This window comes from Battus philenor, unplaced genomic scaffold (genome assembly GCF_028537555.1).
Source record: "Battus philenor isolate CCGP_79_NKW_IND1 unplaced genomic scaffold, ilBatPhil1.0.hap1 SCAF_24, whole genome shotgun sequence".
NCBI lineage: Eukaryota > Metazoa > Arthropoda > Insecta > Lepidoptera > Papilionidae > Battus > Battus philenor.
The window spans coordinates 8,318,391-8,342,545 of NW_027181687.1; the positions used below are offsets into that span (position 1 = coordinate 8,318,391).

The following is a 24,155-nucleotide window of genomic DNA, read 5'->3' on the forward strand; positions in this document are numbered from 1 at the left end:
ATTATTAATTGTAATTTTTATTTTTATACGTCTAGTTCGTTACCTAATAACCAAAGTTGTGTATAATTTGCTCTTATGAAATGAATGTACGAAAATTTTCCAGTCACTATATTTTTAAGAAATTGGATAATAAAATATTTTTTAAAATAGTGTATTTTAATACAAATAATTACCCAAACACCGTGTTAACGCACGGTATAGTAAAAATAAAGCGATTATGAAGGAGAGTTACCACACTAACATATTTGTTCCTTTATCACGTCGCGGTCATGAATATACGCCATTAGCACCAGTAGGTGGGTTACCATCCGAGCACGTATTCGTTCCTACTAAAAAGCGAGGATTACATGGTGTCAGAAATAGAATAGAAATAGTAGATTCACATATACAGAGATTATATACAATTTCTACCTGAACTCAATGACGGCGACCACATCACTGAAGGCATCAGTATCAAATCGGCGTTTGAATTTGAGTTTCGAACATATATACATATTATAGTTTATAAAAGTATTAGCCTTCATGAAATATTATTCCTACCAAAGGAGCACTAATTTTATCAAACTTAATTTAATTCGTAAGTTAGAAATGAAAACTATGTACGACTTAACGAAAAACAGCTTCCGAGATCATGAATAGCTTTGAAAAGCATTACATTCGATATAGTAGAAAAGAAAATGACTAACAACTATTGAAATATTAGTGTCTACTTGAGTTTTTAAGTAATCGGTTCTTAATGTAAAACAGCTCTTTGATAAACGTAAATAAAATAAGATAATATATATCAAAATACGAGCTGCTTGTCAAATACTTCAAATTAGCAAAAATGTCAAACATTATTTTAAAAATTATGATTGTATATTCTATTATAATAACAGGTAACACCAATGATATAAAATAAAATATTGAAAAAAACAGCTGTAGTTTAAGTTTTTTAAGTTTTTATGTGATAGAAACATGTCAAGCACAGAAATACATTATTCCTACGGACCTGACATTGGCACATTGGCTAAAAATCTTCTTATTAAAATTATTAATGTAAAAAACCCAGAAACTACGTGAAACACATGATAACGACATGTTGGATTGTAAAATTTTAAAAAGGTATTTGTGCTTCCTTTTTAAAAATAATCACGTGTAAAAGCAACTTTAATATTCTTTGATAACATTGTCACCAAATACAATTTTTTGTCTCTTTCTTTTGCAAGTGCGGTAAATGAGCTCTTTGTTAACCCTGTCAAGCGTATATAATATTCTATAGGCATTTAATAACATTTTTAAATTTAATGAGGTAAGTTCTGCTAAAATTGAACAAATATACTTATGGTATTTATTTCATTAGTCATAAGTTTTAAAAACTGATTTTAATATCATTTAAATTGAGTATCATTAAAGTAGTTTCATAAAATAATTTTTGTTACTGGTATTCTTTTAATTTTGTTTTCCAACTATAAGCACAGTGTTAACCTTTGTAAGGGTTTCAATCATTGTGTACATTTTTTATATGAAAGTTCATGAGGATTGTGACACGGTGTTACATTAAGACTTTTGTGTCCTCAATCCGGCTTCGGCGTTCTCATGTCAGTCAGAAATTTGGAATTGAAGTCGTCGACATTTCACAAGTTTTTAACTTTTTGAATTTCCAAAGAAACTTTTTAAACTTATTACTGTAACATAAAAGTAATATTAATAAACAAGGTTAAAATTTACAAATAGTTTTGAAAGTAAAAAGACTTTTTTTTATGATGTGTTGTGAATAACTGTATTATTGTTTTGTGTAGGTGGCTACGTACTCGATGGATTGTCCTAATGTGAAAGTGTTTTTCGCATAAAGTTTAACTTCCATTGTTTGAAATATTCCTGGTACTGTTAAGAAAATGTCTAATGTTACACTTACCTAAGATAAAGTTATTAAAGTAAGTTTGTGGAAATGTTTTGAAGTGAAACTTGATCTGTTATTTTACGGAAAACTTTTTGGTAAGTTAATTTCATTATTATAAATGAAGAAAGTTTAAAAAACGCCTTCATTACACAGTAGTAATTACTTCTATGAAAATTAGTTAGCTTTTAATAACAAATAAACAAATTTTATAATTTAACACCCAAAAATAGATATTTTTTAGAGTTTTAACAATTTAAGTACAATTATATAAACAAGTTGCAAAGCGTGTATAAAAGATATTGTAGAAGGTTAAAAAACTTAAAAAAACGTTTTATTAAAAATTATATTTGCTAGATAGTTTTATGTAGCATAAATATCAGGCTGAAACAACATCTGACACTTACTGCACTTGGTTCCAAGATATCTATTATAATTACAAGATTAAGTTGCCAATCTGTTATAGTAGCTATTGTGTATTAAAATAGCATTTAAAATAATTTGACATGATATAAATTAGTTTTCTTTTTTTTTGGTGATACTTGTTCATTGTTCACATTTGTGTCAGACTTTGAATCAAGATAAATGACTTCTTCTTTGCAGTTCGGATACATACTTTGTCATATAGTTTCCTAGGCTTGTATTTGTCTTTCCCTAAGGCTTTTATATTTTAGGGAGATCTTGGTCTTTCTAAGCTACAATTATTATGCAAGTTGTATCATATTTTTAGTTTTCTTCTATTTATTTGATACCTAATTGCTATCATTATTTCAGCTATATGACATCCACTGATGGATATAGACTTCACACATATATTATTATATATTCCAATATTGATAATATTGTATTCTATCAAACTAGACATTCTTGCACTATGGTGATAATGCTGGATATCTTATCAGTATTAATTTTGTTATATCATTTTAAAAAAGAAGGTAAAACCGGTTTTTGAATGAGGAGAAATTGTTAGTTTTTGGATAAAACTACTCTCTGAAAATAATTCCTTAAAAATATTTATTATCAACTACTGTAACAAACTATATATGAAAATTTTTGAGTAACTTAAGGAAAAGAGAATCATCTGTCTTTTATATTAATGATAAAGCCATTTATATCTAAATTATCTGATCCCGCAAAAAAAAATTGGTATTTTAATTTACAAATAAAAAATATGGGTTGATCGTAGAGGGGTGAAAATTTATGGTTGTATGTATTCTTGTATGCTGTATCATAAAAAAATAAAAACAAAAAATTTCGTTAAAAAAATAAAAAAATTTTTTTAAGTGTGAACAACCTTTATCACTTAGGGGTATAGAAAATAGATAGTAGCCGATTCTTAGACCTACTGAATACGCATATTAAATTTGGTAAAAATCAGTCAAGCCATTTCAGAGGCGTTCAAGTTAGAACACCGTGACACGAGAATTTTATATATTAGATTAATTAATACAATTTCAAATGCTTAAGTAGCTTTAGTTTTCCCTTAAAAATAATTGTTAGTGTTATTACTAATTTTCCTTTTTTATTTGCACCTCTCTTGTGTGAAGCATTTAGCTTATCCTATTGATCTATGTCTTGTCTTGTTTCACCAGTCCTTCTCTGCAATTTTATAAATGCTGTCACTCCACCTTTTGTAAGGCTGACCAAGTTTTTTACCATTGTTTTATGTTAATTTCATTGACAGAGGTAAACACTACTACCTTTATAGTGTCATTACGGCATCAAAATGTTTCCAGCCTATCAACAGTTTTATGTAAGATACCCCTTACCTTCCAAAAGTAAAAAAAGTTGAAAAATTGTGAGTAAAAATATAATTTTCATTTATTATATTGCCAAAATAATTGTTTACAGCTACAGAATACTGCAGCAAGGATGAATGTACCACCTCAGGTGATTGAAGGAGACGTCTTATCATCAGGTAAATTATTCCTTAGTGGATTGTAAAACATGTTTATAGCGACTCTGCTACACAAAGATTTTAAGTAAATCTTAAAAAAAGATGTCCTTATTGTTCTTCAACACATCTATAAAAAATAATTTAATCTCATCTGCCATTTCCCAAATGAAAGAGAATTTGAATTTAATTAAGAGCTAACTATGGATATTTCCAGCGAAGTAAATTCGTGTGAGAGGTGTTGAAAATATTAGTTTAATTTAATGTACTCATGGAAAAATACTTGTATATTTAAGACAAGGTAGGAAATGTTAAAATTATAGCCATAAATAGTTTCTTAAAAATGTAAGCCTGTATTTATTTAGAAAAAAGTAGTTCTTTGAATCAATTTCAAATTTGTAGTTTATATTTTGCCTTTTTTATTACAATCATTTAGTTATTTGTGAATTGGATATATATATATATATATATGTGTGTGTGTGTGTATATATATATGTGTGTATATATAAATATTATATAGCATTAAGACCTATTAAATAAAAGAACTAGTATTAAATTCACAGTAAATTTGTATGTTGTTAAGATAGGAATAGGAGGTGAAGCAGTGAGATCTTTCTAAAAGCAGCTGAAGGATTTCTGTCAAGAATCTGGAAACATTAAATTGAATTGAAATGTGCTTTTAAAGCAACATTAGTGGGATAAGTTTATATTTAATTAGGTAAGGTCAGAAGTTTGGTCAGTGAAGGTGAACAGCAATGCAATGCAATTAAGCCTCCTCAGAACTTATGTGAATCTACAGTCCTGAACATTGTCATTGGCTCCTCCTTAGAATTTTATTATTGGACCCTGCACCTGCAAAGTAAATCCATGGAATATTATGTGATTGTATAAATATATATAGTATATACACATATCCAAACTTACACACACCATATTGTATGATTTGCATATAGCAACAAAAAATGAGGTTTCCTTCAAAAATAATAACAGATGTTGAACCATATTTCACACATATTACAAATTATAAAAGAATAATGTTGAGAATGCTATTGTTAGTTTTGAATGGAAGTGTAAAATATTGTTATATTTAAATTCCGAAACTGTATATGTATGGTTGGAGCATGAGAAAATACATTTTTATGTGTAGGCACTAATTGTCCTTGCATGTGTTTTGGTGTGCATTAATATTGTGGTAATAGTGTTGTGTGTTGTTCTTAGTGATGTTTTGTGTTTATTACGTTTATAAAATATCTGGTAAGTTTTTTTTTAACTTACGTTTGAGTGCTGCATCTTTTAAAAATAATTGTAACATGAGCAAAAGACTACTTTACAAGATTTTTCTGAAGGAAAACTCTATAACTGATAGATCAAAGTCTGTAATGGAAACTTAACTTGACATAAAACTTGATGGCATGTCTAGTTATACGGCTGATTAGTTACAGGCAGAAAACTTTAAAAGGAGTATGTCTTATTTGTCTGGGTAAAATATAAAGTTTTATACCTATTTCCAATCAACCTGTATAGGTATGTCAAGTAATGTGTGGAAACATGTGGTATGTGTCATATATTTATTCTTAAGATAATATATTTTTTAGTATATTTGTACACTTGTTTGTTTTGTTTTTAATTAATTCTTCATATTGAAATGCGACAGGCCATTAACTTCGGGCAGTAAAAAGTTAAGTTAATAATTAGTTTTAATATGTAGTAATTCGAATTTAGCAATGGTAGATCAGCATTAGAGAACTGAGACTTGCGATCGTAGGTCGCGTGTTTGATCCCCGCTATATAATGTTACATGTTTCACACTTTGTGCATTAATTATCTGGGATTATACTGACAAACAAGTTTCCAGAAGATATGTAGCAGCGTCTTCTGTGTGCAACAATACCACATTGCGATCGCCCCTGCCAAACGTGGCGACTATGACATGTCCCCCATAGATATCCTCTGGAGGAGGCCTGTGGCCTTACATTGGGGGTCTATTTGCAGAAACGAATCCAAATTTTGAAAATGTTTATTCTATATTATCGTTAAGTTATTTATGCGCCTTAAGAACTCTTTTCTGTTTTCCTGTTCATATTTTTTTTTTGCTAAACACTGTCGAATGGTATATAAATTGATTTATTAATAAAGCAACAAGTGCAATTTGCATTTTTACGGATTAGTTCGGAATTGTCGATAACAACAGGTTAACGGTCGAGATAAGAACGCTAGATAAGGTCAAATCGCTATGGGATTACACGTACAAAGATAAAATGTAAACGCTGTTTGATTTTGTTATGTTTCTACGCGCTATGCGGGTCGAAGCGATTTACCATCCGAGAATGTATTTGTTCGTTCTTGATGGCGAGAAAAATGACAGCCAGGAATGATCGAGATTTAAAAATCAGACTCAGGAATAGAATAAAGGTAAGAATTGCAAAAGTCAAGAAAATATATAAGACATAGTGGAAAAATAATGAGAGTGAGTTTTGGAGAAAAAAAAGAGTAATATAGTCCCAAATAGTAAAATACAAAAATAAATGTATTAAATAAAATAAATGTAGAGTCTGTAATAAAAAAAAAAAAAACTATGACATGGGAATGTAGATGTAGGAAGGAGATGCAAGAAAGAAGATCTGCAAGCGAAGAATGACAGATCATAAGTGTAAAAGTAACCAAGGAGAACGTAGAATAAAAATAAATTAAAATCTGTAAAACTCATTTTACCCGAAATCGTAACGTCCTCACAAGGCAGGGGTAACGAGAGGTCCCAAAAAACAGGGGTTTTCAATTAATAAAAGAAAAAATATTTAAGTGTATTAAATATATACAGAAACTACGATCATGGACTATTTACAATTGCGACACTAACCCAATAGTAGCGACTATCTCTCTGATGGCGTTCGTATTTGAATTTAGAACCCACAAGAATAACTTAACACTAAAAAATATTGTCGTGCCAGTAACATGGACCGCTCTCACGTAAACGGTACATATTTATGTAGAAATATTTGGTTTGTTATTTTTTAATGTAAGATAATATTTTCCAGAAATTTTATGAATTAGTAGCACTTTAATCTGTTGCTAGCATTGATATAGATTTTTTATTTTAAATTTCTGTTCAGTTAACACGTAATATGAGATGTCTTAACAAAGAGAATTTACTTTAAAACTATGATATATCTTACTGCGTTATACATTGAATTGTTAGAACTTGTAAAGTGTAACTGTGTTCCGTCAACGTAGGGGAGATAGTGTGATAGTACGTCAGTGGACGTGGGAAAATAATTTTCTTAGATAACGATTTCAATGATGACACGCAGTTATTAAGAATGCAAGAATTAAGCATAGTTTTATTTAAACTTCTAATAATACGGGAAACTAGAAAAGAAGTTGAAAATTTGTGATTTTTAAGAAGTTTCAAATAGCACACTGTATATTCAAAAACACTATGTAAAAATAATTCTGTAAGATATTATTATAGGGATCGGAGAGTAGCGTTTTTTTTTCTCAACCTTTTTTCTGGAATTCTAAGATTTTTATGATTTGTAAAAATATTTTGGATAATTATGGGTTAATTAATTTAGTCAAATACGCAGAGAGATACATATCTGACGTCGTAGCTTCTCAAATTTTGCTAAAAGTTTCGCAAAGGATACGTTTCTTGGTGAAAAAATAAAGAAAACATATATATATAAAAAAACAATTTAATTGTAGTTTGTGAACATTAAAACAATGGTTGGATACATTTTGGAATCCTTTTAATATTATGTATGTACTTATTAGATCCGCGAATATAGAAATTTTTAGCCACGAATATGGGAATTGAGTCGTCTTTTTTAATTTAAAGCGAAAACGTGAATGAAAGAAGCGTGAATAGGGAGTTTGAACTGTATCTATTAGTTATTTTTAAATAGTCTTATCTACCTTTGATCGTTAATTTGTAGCAGATTAAAAAAGCAAATGAAATTGTTGGAGCTACGAATAATTTCATAGATAAAAATAAAGTTATCGGATCAATACAGACGCAGTAAATTAAAGAAGCGTCAGATGAATATGAAGGTAATACCGTAACTCTGTAAGGTAAAAGGACCACATAAGGGAGATGTAGGTTGCCTTGTTCAATTTCAAATGCGGAACCCTTGACATACTGCGAAAGCAGACACTTTGTTTTTATATTAGTAGTACTAGATTTTCCCGTTATATCGGAAATATCGAAATGTTTAAATCTTAAAACTTTCTCTGATACATGTTTAGATTTATTAATCAAAGGTATATAAGCTTTAAAAGGATAATGCTCATTTATTGTCAATATATGGTACACTCTATTCAAAATTCAATGATTTCCAAAATAATAAATCACGTAACGATATTATATTAAGAAAGAGAGTTATCAAAATATCTGTTCCTGCAGAGTTTGTACTGAAAAAAATATATTAATGTAACAGGTATCAAAGTGATCATTTTATGAATGGAAATTAATGTAAAAGCTGTCAAAATTTTTGCTTACAAATAAGCTATACATGCATTCGCTTAAAACTTTTACACTTATAAGCAAACATCCTGTGTGCAAGCATAATGGGAAATAAAATATTATTTATTTAAATTACATTGTACCAATGATTCAACCAATAACAAAAGCTAATAGTTTGCAAGCATATGTGTTTTCATAATTTTTGTACGTGTAGATAGCATTCGAAATCTGATTTTCGTGTGAAAACTACAGTATGTGTAAAATTTATGCGAATCTAATAACATGTTTGGGATTGATAGAAAATCAAACATACATGTTGGACAGTTTTATGTATGCAACATAGTAGAAGCAAGTCATCGTCCTTGTCGTAATTAAGAAATCGATTCCACGTTATAATTGTTTATATAAAGTACACGAAGCTTTATTTTACACCCCAACGTTAACGTCTCAAATGTGAACCTGTTATGCGGGCTAACCATGCGTTCATTCAATACACGGACTACGCGTTTTATTTATAATGAAAAATGTTTTAAAAGCTATAATACCCTTTCTATCTTTACTAATATCCCCTATAGAAGACTATTTTAAATAAAATTACATGTCAAATCACTAAGACATTATTACCACCTTTATTTTTATATATGTTATATGCTAGGGTTAAAGTAATGTCTTTCTTTAGTTAAATTCACACGAATACAGTTTTAAAAGTTTTTATTACTAATCAATAATATATTCACCTTCGTTATCAACAACCTTTTGCCATCTAGTATACAACGTCTTTCAAGTATATAATGAGCTACCAAATGACAATCAAATCGACATGCGCAGAAACGACTTTATTTTCCGATCCCCCAAATTTAAAACAACAGACTGTAATGAATTTTAGTCGGATTTTAACAAATGATTCGTTAAACTAAACAAATATTGGATGACAGCCCCAGCTTAAGTTCTAGGTTGCTTGTATGTCTTGACACTCCACGGAGCCTTATCAAACCCGAGCTGAGGTCCCTAAACCATATGCACAATGTACAGACATAGTTTAGCGGATTGGCATGTACATTGTAGGTAAGCCACATAGCGCGCAGAGCATATTGATGTTGGGGCCTTAAGGATTCTGAAGTGGGGACCACAGATGCGCAAGCGCAGCGCAGAACGCCCACTCACAAAGTGGACAGACAACCCTGTAACTTAAACTAATACCCTGAAATAAGTACGAATCAGGGAAATACATTCCATTATAAAAACCTGTAATCGTGAGATACAAATATATTTTCTACATTTTAACATACAGCGTTATATATAATCTTGATGTATACGTAAATTTATCTATTAAAAATAAGATTACATTGTTACCGAAATAGACGATAGATCGATATTTGTGATTATTATTTCTTTTCTTAACTTTTTCGCATCAAGTCTGTGTCTGTGTGGATCTTGAAGTTCTCTCACTAGCTCTCATCCTGTCTAGCCATCGATTGTTAGGTACCCGTGTAAAGTGGTTCTATGAAACGTCTGCCGAACGTAAGAACCGAGCTTGGCTATCTTAGTATAGGTTTCAGGCTAAACGCCATTTGCGCGCAGCCTCTTTACACCCGTTAAGTCAAAAAAAAAAGTAAAAAAAACGATCTTATTATCTTGAACTATAATACTAGGCCGCGCGCACAAGTTCTTTTGTCTGCTCCTTTCTTGCGATTGTTATAAAAATCTAAATACACTTCGGAGTAATAAGGAAGAATGTTATGTAAGTAAGAATCAATCGTTTAGATAGTGTTTATATACTGCTAAAAAAATTATGTCAGTGTTTATAAATACAGATAATGAAAATGTAATCTATTGCTATTGTGTAACAGTTTTATCGCATTGTAATGCGCCATAAACAAAGTTAGTCATACATATATATTTCAATTAGACTATTCAATTTCGCCCTGCGCTCTTGTCGTTTATGACAGCAAATTTAGTGTAATTATCAGATTTACAATTTAAATATGTTGTTGGTAAAGTAACCAGCAAACGTATAGTGCAAGAATTAGCTGTAGATATTCTAAATAATAGGTACGAGTGGCAACTATGAGCTGGTAGACGTGGTACATCGGACGTAGTTAGGCCTCCTACTATGTGACTCGTTGACATTGTCAAGGCACGTGGCTGGAAGCGGAAGTCCGATCAAAGTGGCGATCTTAGCCCTTAATAACCTAGAGTTTCAGTTTTGATACCAATCTTTTAAACCGAATGTTCACATTACTATTTGTTTTTTTTATAGGTTGGCTGTACGTATTTTACTGTTGTATAATATTCTTTCCAACGAGATTAAAAAAAATCTATTTTTCCCTTCATCTAGACCCTCAAGCAAACACAGTAATATTAAAAAAAATTACTTTCGAAAATCAGGCTACTAAGGGTTAGGACGAGGCCGATGCCATGAAAAAGGCATTTATCGGCTGATACGATGATGATGATGATGCTTTTGTAATATTTTACAAAAACAATAGCAACCAATTGAAACCAGGTTCGGCTTTCTTGGACATCTTGGATTCGAATTGCTAAACGCATCTCAAATGATAACCTGGCTGAGACATCTTAATAATAAAGATGTTTCGGACAAGCGCCACCAGCACTCTCCCATCTCCCAATAACAATGTAAATTTCAACTGACAAATATTTCTTTAGGATTATTATTACGTAAAAAAATTACATAAGAAATTTTAAGAAAATTCAATTTTAAATTTATATAAAATAAAAATTTACGTTAAAAACATAATACGGTACATTTCATATTTCCGTTAAGATTAGTCTACCAAGAAAGAAGAGTATATTTACCAAGAAGAATATTTTTCAACATTTAAAAACATATTGATTTTTGTCATTTTAATTTTCTTATGAAAATGGAGGAACAGTTTATTATTTGAACTAGCGCAGGGATTAGTTATCGTCTGATGTTAACTGGTGATACTACAGTATCTAAATTCAAATCGTTTCTAAGACGGTAAATTAAACTATAATATTTGGCGTGAAGAACTTTTCGTTGTTCTATTACATTTATTTATCTATTTTCACAGAATTTGCTAAAATGTTGAAATGATAGTACAAATAAGTTATAATGCGTACTGTTATTCCATCCCTGGGCTGTGAATAGAAATATTCAGTCGCCAAAAATATTATTGGTTTGTACTTCTAAAGTGAAGATACAGCGAAACATATTAATGATTAATTTTAATAGTTGAAGTATAGACAGAAGTTAAAGGTTTACAAGTAAATTCACAATTGTTTATTATAACTATTAAATATGCAATATGATGGTTTACAAATTAATAACTTGAAGTACATTGAAACTGTTAAATAAAAATATAATTATAAGGAGAATACCTAAATTAAAGTCTGATTTTTTAAAAGGCCGGATTGGTAGCCAGCGCATGTATGGTGTATCTGTCAATGGTATCAGATCAATCGTAATTTCGATCTTGTTAAAAGCTTGTTGCGGGAGAAAAAGTTGGCATGAAGATGTTTCGCCTGTTGCGCTCCTATTTGGGGTTTATGTTCATTAAAGAATCGGTTCAATTCGACTCTTTCTTCGCTACCAGTCGGGCGACTGAGTCTCGAACAGTTCCATCTTCTGGTGGATCGATTCCGCGCCTGCGCTCTGCCCTCGACCTGCACAAAGGCTAGCCAGCGGCCCCGCGGGCTGGCCCTATCAAAATATCTCTCCGATTTTATTTAATTTTACCCATAAATTTCACATATTGTACTTAATATTTTGATTCAATTTAAATTCGAAATAGCAATTCATTCGCACGTGGAAGAAACTACTTTTTTTTTCAACGTTTACTTTTTTTCTGGATATGTGAACACAAATTCTAAACGGCCAGTGTCTTTATTTATAAAATAAAAAAAAATTGTCATCGAAAATGTAGCACCGATGTAAATAGGTAAGTGTTTTGTGATTTCTGTTGTTACTTGTTGCGCCCAACGTCAGTGCTCTGATTACGTAATGAGATGTCACTGGAATGACTCTAATGGGTACTCGAATACGTATTCCGTGGTAATTCCAATTTTAAATTTTCTTAAATTACTTTTGTCATTGTTTTATGCAAAAAGCAATATTTAAAAACTTGTTATATCAGTTATTAATTATTATCCTCCACAAAATGTGAAATTACTTCATTAAAATGCCAAGAAACATAATCGATTTTATCGTCAAATGTTTTATTGGACAATACTACATACATTTATAATGCATTTAGTGATTTATTTAAATAATGATTATTGTCATAGTAAAAACAAGCATTCGATTATGTATCATGTTGTAGAAAATTTCTTAGTTATATATATTATCTTGTAAGTTCATAATAATAACGTCTACCGGATCTTTGGACATTGCGGGTAACAGTACATGTTAGAACCTTTATAATTCATAATGGTGTAAGGAAGCATCCTGTGATCGTAACGGGCAAGGAATTTTATATCTATTTTTATTACTACATTATTTTATATGTGTTACTATATTATAAATGGGAATGCGGTAAGGATAAGACTTTTTATTGTCACTCCTACCATTTGGCAATCGAAAATGGAACGTTCGAAAATTAAAAATTAACTTTTTTATTTCCAATAGCAAAACATTCTTAAACGTTAACTTTATGTGCCGGAAGTTAAAAGGTAAGGAGGTATTTGTAAAATGTGCGGTAAAATATCGGTAAGTTTTGTACAACTCCGATAACACTGTGACTACTTCTCTAGGGTTACCATGTTTCATATTTATTTATGAGACAATTGTGAATATGTCTATTCTTTATACATATTTTAAGACACACGTTATTTATGTAAATTTAGTAAATGTGCAGTGTAGTTGCAGTGACATGTTTTATCGTTTCTTTTTAAACACCGCGTATTTTATGCTTTGATCACGTTACTATACTCACGAACTTCGAAGCGTTCTTTGATTTATTACTCAATTAAAATCATCTAATGTGTTTGTATGACTAATAAGCGAATTCAATTATTAAAATCGATTTTACTATTATTTATGGTAATAATCGAGTTTATTTATACTATAGGAAATTACCGTTGAGGTGGTATTTGGAAATTTCTTATTTTAAATGTAACTATAGTTTTGACGAGTTATGAAAATATGATATAGTTGTAAAGTTCGTAGAAAGGATAGTTGGAAATAGGTGTAAAAATTTTAATGCATGGGTGAATGCATATACCTCATTTGTCAGCAAAAAGTTTTAAGGCATTTATATCTATTTCCAAAGTAGTCACTTTGGAAATAGGTGTAAAAGCCTTAGAGACATACAGTTTCAGCTATTAGAATGCGACAGACCAATCATTTCTGTCAGTACAAATTCTAAAAGGACATATAGTAAACTATTGTTAATTTTCAGAAGTAGTAACCGCATTTTAAATACGCCTTTGGATATGATATACTATTAATTGACAGCAAATGACCTATACATTTACCTTTCTATAGCGTTTACATCTTTAATTAATTCTTCTGTATAAAAAAGAGGTCAAATACCGTAGCTATTTAAAAAAAAACACTTTTGGCGACTGGCCAAAAGTTTTTCGAACTTAATCACTTACATTACAAATCGTTCAGGGTCATTCGGTAAACCTTAAATTTAGAATTAAAATAATGTTATTACTTCATTAAAATGCCAAGAAACATAATCGATTTTATCGTCAAATGTTTTATTGGACAATACTACATACATTTATAATGCATTTAGTGATTTCTTTAAATAATGATTATTGTCATAGTAAAAACAAGCATTCGATTATGTATCATGTTGTAGAAAATTTCTTAGTTATATATATTATCTTGTAAGTTCATAATAATAACGTCTACCGGATCTTTGGACATTGCGGGTAACAGTACATGTTAGAACCTTTATAATTCATAATGGTGTAAGGGAGCATCCTGTGATCGTAACGGGCAAGGAATTTTATATCTATTTTTATTACTACATTATTTTATATGTGTTACTATATTATAAATGGGAATGCGGTAAGGATAAGACTTTTTATTGTCACTCCTACCATTTGGCAATCGAAAATGGAACGTTCGAAAATTAAAAATTAACTTTTTTATTTCCAATAGCAAAACATTCTTAAACGTTAACTTTATGTGCCGGAAGTTAAAAGGTAAGGAGGTATTTGTAAAATGTGCGGTAAAATATCGGTAAGTTTTGTACAACTCCGATAACACTGTGACTACTTCTCTAGGGTTACCATGTTTCATATTTATTTATGAGACAATTGTGAATATGTCTATTCTTTATACATATTTTAATACACACGTTATTTATGTAAATTTAGTAAATGTGCAGTGTAGTTGCAGTGACATGTTTTATCGTTTCTTTTTAAACACCGCGTATTTTATGCTTTGATCACGTTACTATACTCACGAACTTCGAAGCGTTCTTTGATTTATTACTCAAATAAAATCATCTAATGTGTTTGTATGACTAATAAGCGAATTCAATTATTAAAATCGATTTTACTATTGTTTATGGTAATAATCGAGTTTATTTATACTATAGGAAATTACCGTTGAGGTGGTATTTGGAAATTTCTTATTTTAAATGTAACTATAGTTTTGACGAGTTATGAAAATATGATATAGTTGTAAAGTTCGTAGAAAGGATAGTTGGAAATAGGTGTAAAAATTTTAATGCATGGGTGAATGCATATACCTCATTTGTCAGCAAAAAGTTTTAAGGCATTTATATCTATTTCCAAAGTAGTCACTTTGGAAATAGGTGTAAAAGCCTTAGAGACATACAGTTTCAGCTATTAGAATGCGACAGACCAATCATTTCTGTCAGTACAAATTCTAAAAGGACATATAGTAAACTATTGTTAATTTTCAGAAGTAGTAACCGCATTTTAAATACGCCTTTGGATATGATATACTATTAATTGACAGCAAATGACCTATACATTTACCTTTCTATAGCGTTTACATCTTTAATTAATTCTTCTGTATAAAAAAGAGGTCAAATACCGTAGCTATTTAAAAAAAAACACTTTTGGCGACTGGCCAAAAGTTTTTCGAACTTAATCACTTACATTACAAATCGTTCAGGGTCATTCGGTAAACCTTAAATTTAGAATTAAAATAATGTTATTCCTACTTAAAAACTTCATTTATTTGGTAACACTAAACATGATATGCCCATAAACGTGTAAATGCCTTTTGTGAGATAAAATTGTCCCCATTTACGGCGATCCCACAATGTTGCCTTTTTTCTTTTATTCGTATACATTTACGCCATTTTTATGTCATAACCTTATTTTAGTAGTAGCCACAGCTATTTTTTTTTTTTGAAACATACGTTAATACTTGTTCTCTATGACTAAGTCTGTGTAATAATAATAATCAGATCATATAAGGTTAACGTTTAAATTAGTAAGATAATATTAGAATTTGCGGTCTCTAATGATGCGGTTTCAATAATGAGCGCTAATATGATACGATATCTTGTCATGAAGTAACTGGTATTCTTAAGTATGAAGCTGTTCCGGTGTTTGAAAATCAATATTTCAAAGGCGGTGCAAGCCTTTTGAATTTTAAATTCAGACAATTTAACTGAAATAATTTAATATTGCAACCGAAGGGGACGTAAGCCTTAATAGGCGGGTTTCGACAATAGATTTTTAATAGGACCAATAGGAAACGGCCATCATGCCCTAGTGGTCATCTGTTCTACGCGCAATGTTGTCTGCCCGCCGTCAACCTACTGACTATTTCGCTTACTTCCTTACGTCTACGGATCTCTTCATACCCGTTTCCATATCGTAGCGAAATCTCAATAAAGCTTCCTGATGATACAATTTGCATCACAAATGACATCGCTTTATAATATCCTCAACGATAAGTAGTAGTTAATTACATTTTCTAGTATATAATATTAAAAATAATTTTATTCTTCGGCCGCGACTCAACTGAAAAATGAAACAGAATTTATATTGGTTCTAATGTAAGTCGACATGGAATTATTAATTACACAACAATATACACACACGCACATAACAACTTGCATTCACAACACTCGTGCCAGCACACACAACATAGGTGCACGCACGCACCCAACGTGCACGCACAAACACACGCAGTTGAAAACACACAAATTCAAACACAACTTGCGGGCTGGCGGTTGATCTAATGTCGATATAGTGGATAAAAAATACAGAATATATACCCATTCTTTGTTTACGGTATATATATATATATATGTATGTATATATATATATATATATGTATAAAATTATCAAAAATATTTTTTTGATAATTTATGTCGACCAATTTAGTGTAATATATACACCAAAATTGTAACCAAAATTCTAATACATTATTGGTAAAGTGATCATCAAAAGTGCAGTGCTAGAATCGGCTGTAGTGCTCTATATAAAAGGTTGTGGAGTGCAACCACCAGCCGGTAGACACGGTGTAGTGAAGCCATTATGTGGACCGATGACATAGTCAAGGGAAGTAGCTGGAAGCGGGCAGCGCCAAGTCCGATCTTTCATCATCAGTGGCGATCTTTGGAAGCGGTCTATATGATAACGATCCTATGATGATGATGATGATTTTTAATAATTTACAACAACAGTAGCAATTAAACTTAGGTTCGGCCTTTTTGGACTCTCTGGAGTCGAATTGTTAAACGCATCGCGAGCGACAGCCCAGAAGAAGAACTGGGTAGACTGACGAGATAGTCAAGGTCACGGGAAGTCGTTGGATACTGGCAGCGCAAGATCGGTGATCGTGATGATCTTGTTATTGTTTTTTTTTTTTATAAAAAATTGCTGTTGAAGTTACTGCCATCAATGAGTTTTCGGTCCTCGTGTAAGGCGCAGCCATTTTGTTTTGTTATAATAAAAGCAGGCTTAGAAATGTGGCATTCGATACGCCAATTCGACGTGCATCGGATATTGTTACAGTACGCTAAACGATTTTATGAAGCGCGAAGTATTTGGCGGTCGGCATTCGATTATTGTCTAAACGATATGAAGGACTCTGAAAGAAAACACATTTAAAATATTGTACTGGAAAAATCTAGAAATTGGACGAGTTAGTGTTACAATAAAAATATAAATACTAATAACAGCATTAGCTTGTATTTTTTGGAATTAAAACTAAATATATGTGGCATCATTGATTGTATTTTGTGAACGTAATTACTTCGATGACTTCATCAAAACTAGGAATTTAATATCACGTAAATTCTTTTTTATTAATGATTCAATGCGCTAAATAACAGAACCTTAATATCTAAACAAAAAGAGCGAAGCATATTTTCAATTGCCTTTAACACTAACAAATTCAAATAGATTTATTAATAATACGTAACAAAATTGGACATGATTCACTGTATTCTTTATTTAAACTCATAAATAGTTACAAGATGCAAGCAAAGATTTTCGATTAAAAATTCTTTACCTTTCGAGCTATTCAAAAGACTTGCGGCAAGATATTAACCTGATCTCGTTCTAGGATTAACAACTTTACTTCATAATTATTAACCACAGATTTATATAAAAATAGAAATTTCAATATTTTTTCCGCCGGTTCGTTATTCAAAGTATTCAGATGATCCTCCAATGTTTTTTTTCATACGCATGTCGTGATTTTATTCGGTTTTACTTTACTAAGGCGATTACAGTGGAGCTGAAAAGTATGAAAAATATTTATTTATGTTATTACGCACATGTAGTTAAATGACTTGAAGAGCCCAACTTTAAAGAAACTAGAAGGAGGCGAAACTTCCCTATTTCATCTTAAAGTTTCGAAGGTTTCAGACGTGCCCTGATCTAAAAAGCGCCCACAATAAACTCAGGTGGGTTTCCTCTGTGGTCACTTGTACAATTCTGTTAAAGCAATTCTTAAAAGATCTGTTGTTACATATAAAGCGTTCGTACTATATAGCATGTCTATACAAGTTTTTATTTAATGAACTTTTTAAATTTATTTCGCTATTTCTCTCATTTATTTTTATGCACATAAATCAGATAGTCACACATATATATCTTCCTTTCAGCCCATAGACGGCCACTGTATGGTATACGCTCCCCCTAAAGATATCGATGCTGTATATACCATGATCGCCGCGCTTGGCTAACAGTATTATGGCACGTAGACAACGCTGCGGTCCATTACCTGGAAACTTGTTATTGAGCAGTGGCAATCCTATATGATGAATGCACTAAGTGTGAGTTACATAAGATTGTATCTCGAGAATCGAATCCGCGGCCTACGATCGCAAGTCTCAGTCATCTATCGCTGAGTTATCCCAATGATATATTCTTCTTTAAACTCTTCTCTAAGATAGTCTTAAGATATCATATTATAGATAGCACGGAACTCTTTGTAAGACAAATAGTATCAATATCGGCAGCATTATGCCATACAAGTAACCTGACCGAAACGAACGACATAATGCAATAATAATAACTAAAAAAGACTAATCGAACTCCGCTGACATTACTCAACTAACAATTTTTGTTAATTGCGTATATTATGGAACTGAGCTTGTTGGATAAATTGCAAATATGGAGGGCTTATTGTAATTTAGCGTCTAAGTCAATGGTGATATAATTTTTGAATCTATATAGTTTGGTAATTTCAAAATGTAATAAGCCTTAAAAGTAAATCAAATTAAGGTCAAACGGGAAACCATACAGTTATCAAGTTACACACCAAGTTACTATTCGATATAACGACGGGCTTGCTTCGTATACGCTTACCTTATTCTTTTTGGAATTTAAAATTGTCTGGTTAATAGATTTATTTAGAATAACTTAATTATTCAGGATAGATGGTTATAGGTGTAAAGATTATCCAATCATCCCTATATAAATTACCGCTTGTTGGAACATGACAGGCTAATTGCTTCTGGCAATACAAAGTCTACAGGAACAGATTATCATGTAGTAATCAAAATTTTGATAAGATAAAATTGTGTAAGAAAAATTTTCAAAAATTATAAAACGCTGTCGTGCCTCGCAGCTGGGAGAAGAAAGATCCGTATAAAATAGCTCCCAACTGTCTGCGTTTAGTTAAAGCGAAAAATAAATATTGTAAAAAAATAACGCGATACAAATTAGAATTAATAAAAAAAAATCAAAATTTTGAAAGCACTTTTTCTTACGATAATCTCGTCACGTTGTTTACTCTTTCTGAAACCATTATATTTTAATAGGGTACATACAAAGGAGGGATATATTCGTTGTTTTAAAGCTTTTATATCTTTAAACAATCAACCTGTATAGTATATTAAGAAACGAAAGAAATATTTATTTATGTCTTTATTTTTAACTTCATCGAGCAAATTTATAAACCCTTTCTTTTTGGAACCCGCTTAGGAATATACAAAAGGTATCGAGACATGGCGTTATCGTTAACTCAAAAATTTTAAAATAATTTAGCCATATTAAGCGAAAGAAATACAATGCTTTGGAAATACTTGTAGTTCAGGATAGATTCAATCAAAATTCAAAGGTTGACCAGCTTTGCGGTGGAAAGGTGATGTACTGGAATCGATCCTGGCTCTATGCGTGTCACACAGAGAGAGAGAGAGAGATGGCGAAAGACTGAAAATTATGAAATCTTTTGTATCACGATTACTAGTCAGTCAGTAGAACCATATATGTCGTGTCCAAAATTTAAGTGGCCCTGTTTTTTTTGTTAATCTTAAGTGGCCCTGTTGCAATCTCGGGGGTCCTCGGTAGACTCAACGGGGGTGTACCATGGTGTGACAAAAAAATGGAAATTACTAACTAAAATGTTAGCTTGAATTTGACTTAAACTTGCATATTCATTATTCAGTAACTAGAGATGGCCCATCGGAATAAATTTTGAAAGTGGTCTTTAAGAGAAAAATCGGGTAATCTGTAGTTAGTCCTATTCGGTTAGTTCTTTGTCCCACCACTAGTTGGATTAAAAAACATAATTATTATATTTTTGTAAGTTATATATCTTGTGTATAAATAGCGATGGTTAAATATAGAGGTAGTCAGCAGTAAACCACTTCACCGGCATAAAACGATTTAATGCATGATTGTGCATATAAACTATTATTTATGGCATTTACACGCACCATTTTGTTACTATTTATAATAATATTGTCAAGCCGATTGGCAAGTTCAAGAGGTAGTGGGCAATAACGCGCAGATGGCTGCTGTCTTTAAAGTTCTGGACTTTATTATTCACATGGTAGATAAAGGACCTAGGGTCGTCTACGAGGAAGGCTTTTTGTCCATCAGTGATCGTCTTTCGGTTGATAATGATGATAATAATAATGACATCTTATGTGTTATGTTATAAAATCGTGATTTGTAAATCGAATTATACAATGGCGTGAGGTGGGCGTTTAACTAGTATCAACATAAGAAAAACACCCGGTGTTCACAATGCGGTGCTACCTGGCCTTTTAGAACACGAAATTCAACAGGTCCTAAACAAACCTTTGTTACAAATGAAAGGTATGTAAGCGGAATATCAGAACACGCGATATTCACTTCGACGTCAAAATGTCACAAATGTTTTAAACAAACAATCATTACGAAACCCACAACAAAGTTAACGTCAAACAATACTGAACCGTATCTATGTACGTTTAACTTTCAAAGTCAACTCGACGGCGGCTCACATAGGCCGATTGCAGGGGTGTCGCGCGCCTTGACCCGACGATAACTGGGTCACAGCCCCGATGGTAAATAAGCGGAAGTATTTACATTAGTCCGTTTGGCAAGCCTCACGAAATTGCCACAATGTTATCTCCAAACAAATGGTCCATTGGGGGCTTATTTTACTACCCTCTGAGATGTCTTCTGAAAACAAATATGGTAATAAAAACCTACAACTGCTATTAAATTAACCGCTTGTGCAAACACAAATGTATAAAGCATGTTTTAATTTATCACACCAAACTATAACACTTTGTAATGTAAATAAATGCAGTTTAGTATCCGGTACGAAACATCTTCCGTCAATTACCCTTAGTGGCTTAGACAAAGACGACCAATTTGTGTTACCAGTAATGAATTATGGCACCGACACGTGTTCTCGCACTTCGGGCCTGGTTAACAAGCTCTCACAGTGGCTTTATTGGCGATGTAGGGCTAATCTCGGGGCTTTGCTACGAGATTAAATCAGGATTGAAGCGGATAGTAAGTTAAAAAGGCCACGTAATGCGGTGAACTATTGTCTGCTGGAGCGATGATGTTATGGAGTGGACACCACGGACCAGGCAACGCAGCTTAGGGCGTCCACATACAAGGTGGACTAACGTCCTTTAGGGTCGCCGGAAAACGTTCGACGAAAGCCGCTTTCAAACAGTCCTATTGAAAATTTATGGGGGAGTCCCATGTCTAGCGGGGCATGTACTACGACTTAAATGAAAATGACTATGATGATGTAGAAAAATCGATTATTTACATCTTTATAACAATTTTTTATATTTGTTAATGATAGACAAAATTACGTAAAATGTTTTACTTTACAGTAAATGACGCAAAGGATGTAAAATTATATTTATACATACATATGAAGATCAAAAGGAAATACTAAGTTTTTTTCTATTTTATCCTTAACATTATTCTTGAATTTGTGGGGACATTCGTTTCGGTGAATTTAAATTCATTTTTATTTTAGTTATGAACACCTAGTCGTGACACCTTATTGAAAATCAATAACCGTTTTCCTATTCAAGATTGCGTCTGATAACTTCCTGTAAGAGCGGCAATGGAAAAGAATTTGTTGGTAGTAAGTCGAGAAATATATTTTCCTTAAGTTCCCACAATAATACATTGTAATGTTAATGTATTTTTCTCGTTTAGTATCGTTTAATAGATTCTAACTATGAAGAAAGGCGTCAACAAATCTTTTCCGTCATTGTTACAATTTTATTGATGCTTTAATAATATTATTTTCATAAAATTTGAATGTCAGATGGTCAGCTAGTATCAATATATTATTAAATAGGGCAGTGCTATCCCAGCTGTATAGTATTGAGACTTGCGAATGTAGGCCGTGGTTTTGATTCCCAAAATACAATCTTGTATAATTCATACTTTGTGCAGTAAGTTTCTAGAAGATGGACAGTAGTGTCTTCTGCGTATATTATAATATAATTGCCTACCCGTCTACCAAGCGTGGTAGTTATGGTATATAGATGTGTACGGTATGTGGAATGAGGGGATTATTATGATGTGCTGAAACGATGTTATTATATTTCTTTACAATCTTTCTTCTAAGATTATTGCATGGATTTGTTGATATAAAACGCCATTGTATTTCTTCCAAGAATTGAATTTCAAATATAATGATGTCGATCATTTAGGAGCACTTTGCTTAATTGCTTTATTTTTGGTTCATTTACTAATAGCAAATAATGTAACACCATGAATATTCTTATATGTGGGATTCTTGTTATATCGCCTTTTTTATCGTTATTGCATATTAGGTATTTTTCTATATATGACTCGCAGCAAAATTTATATTTGTAACGATTCGCATAATCATTTAACTAAAATTTAGCTGACTTGTTAAAGTTGATTGCGATTATCGGTAGCCTGAATGAAATTTGCATATCCGCGTACAATGCGGCGTATAAAACGTATTGAAGGAAAAACAAATAACTGCTGTTTACCGTCTTTCTTTACTTGTAGAATATATTCGTAAATAAATTGTGATGTATAAATTTATATATATACATTAAAAAATGTTTTTTACAAAATGCACTACCTTTTGACGGCTATTATTAAATAACCGTTAACTAATAAAAAGATTTTAGACTCTGGAAATTGCATATAATACATTTTTGAATGGTACAAACACACTGATTTTAATTTACTCTATGGTTTTTATGGAAAAAGAAAGATTTTTTTTATTCTTACTATTTTCTCCGATTTATGGGAAGGGCTCAAAGTTCCTCAGTTCTGGGTTTACTAACAAATTTGGCGAAGGATTTTATATGTATCGGAAATACTATAATCGCAACACTAGGCAGGCGAGTTGACGATCGCAGTGTGGTATTATGTTACGCAGAGGACGCTTCTGCACAGCCTTCGGAATTTTTTTTTGCTTTTGTGTTTGAAGTTATGCTGTTAGCCAATTTCTTAAAATTTACGCTGGGTGATCATACCCCAGTTATAACAAAGACGCACGCACGAAGAGGGACTATACCCATGTAGGTGTATGGTGTAGTGAATGAGGTGTAGTGAAAGTTATGCAAAGCGAAGACTACTCGGCGGTCGGGAGCTACACGGGCCTCTGGACCGCCCACGCTTGAACGCGGGTTATCTTTGTTTTGTAAACATTGGCAATGCTTTGTAATTAATGTACAAAGTAAGAAAGGACCAATATTTAGCCACTTCCGCACATGCAGTGGTTGTCGTGCATGAAAGTGCACCGCCCGCCAGCCCGCTCGTAAATGCGCATGCGACAGACAATGCCAACTACACAACCGCCACTGTAAATTCACTCAACACGTGTTTCACCCCTCCACGGGGCATCTTCAGGAGTTGTTACACCGATTAGTGCTAAACACCGAGTCGAATGTACAAAGTACGAATTACATGCATGTATTCGGGAAATTGAACCCGTGACCTACTATCGTATGGCTCGGTCCTCTACCGCTGTACTTAATTCGTATAGAATGTTTTAAAAATTCATAAAATTTCTATTTTTTTTGTTCCCTTGGAGAAATACGTCAATTTCGATCTAGTCAGAAGTATAATGGATATGACTTCAGGTTACCTTATAACAAACAAGTATAAACACACGAGAAACAGACTTACAAGTAATATTTACAGGTACGCTTTAAAATATGCGCAACTTTTCCAATTCATTAAGCAAAACGTATGCGTCAAACCGTTCGTTAGATTTTAAAACAATGAAAATACAAAGCGAGCATTCCTCG

At 32.0% G+C, this 24,155-nt stretch overlaps 1 protein-coding gene across 1 annotated transcript in view; it reads left to right on the forward strand.

Annotated features, from left to right (window-relative positions):
- Positions 1 to 1,742: 1,742 nt before the first annotated feature.
- cyst (rho guanine nucleotide exchange factor 18 cysts) overlaps positions 1,743 to 24,155 on the forward strand; it is a 60,844-nt gene continuing 38,431 nt past the window's right edge. Inside the window, exons 1-2 of the mRNA XM_068768076.1 lie at positions 1,743 to 1,977; positions 3,731 to 3,797. Coding sequence (XP_068624177.1) covers positions 3,752 to 3,797 — 46 coding nt within the window. The 5' untranslated portion in view covers positions 1,743 to 1,977; positions 3,731 to 3,751. The remainder of the gene's footprint in view (positions 1,978 to 3,730; positions 3,798 to 24,155) is intronic.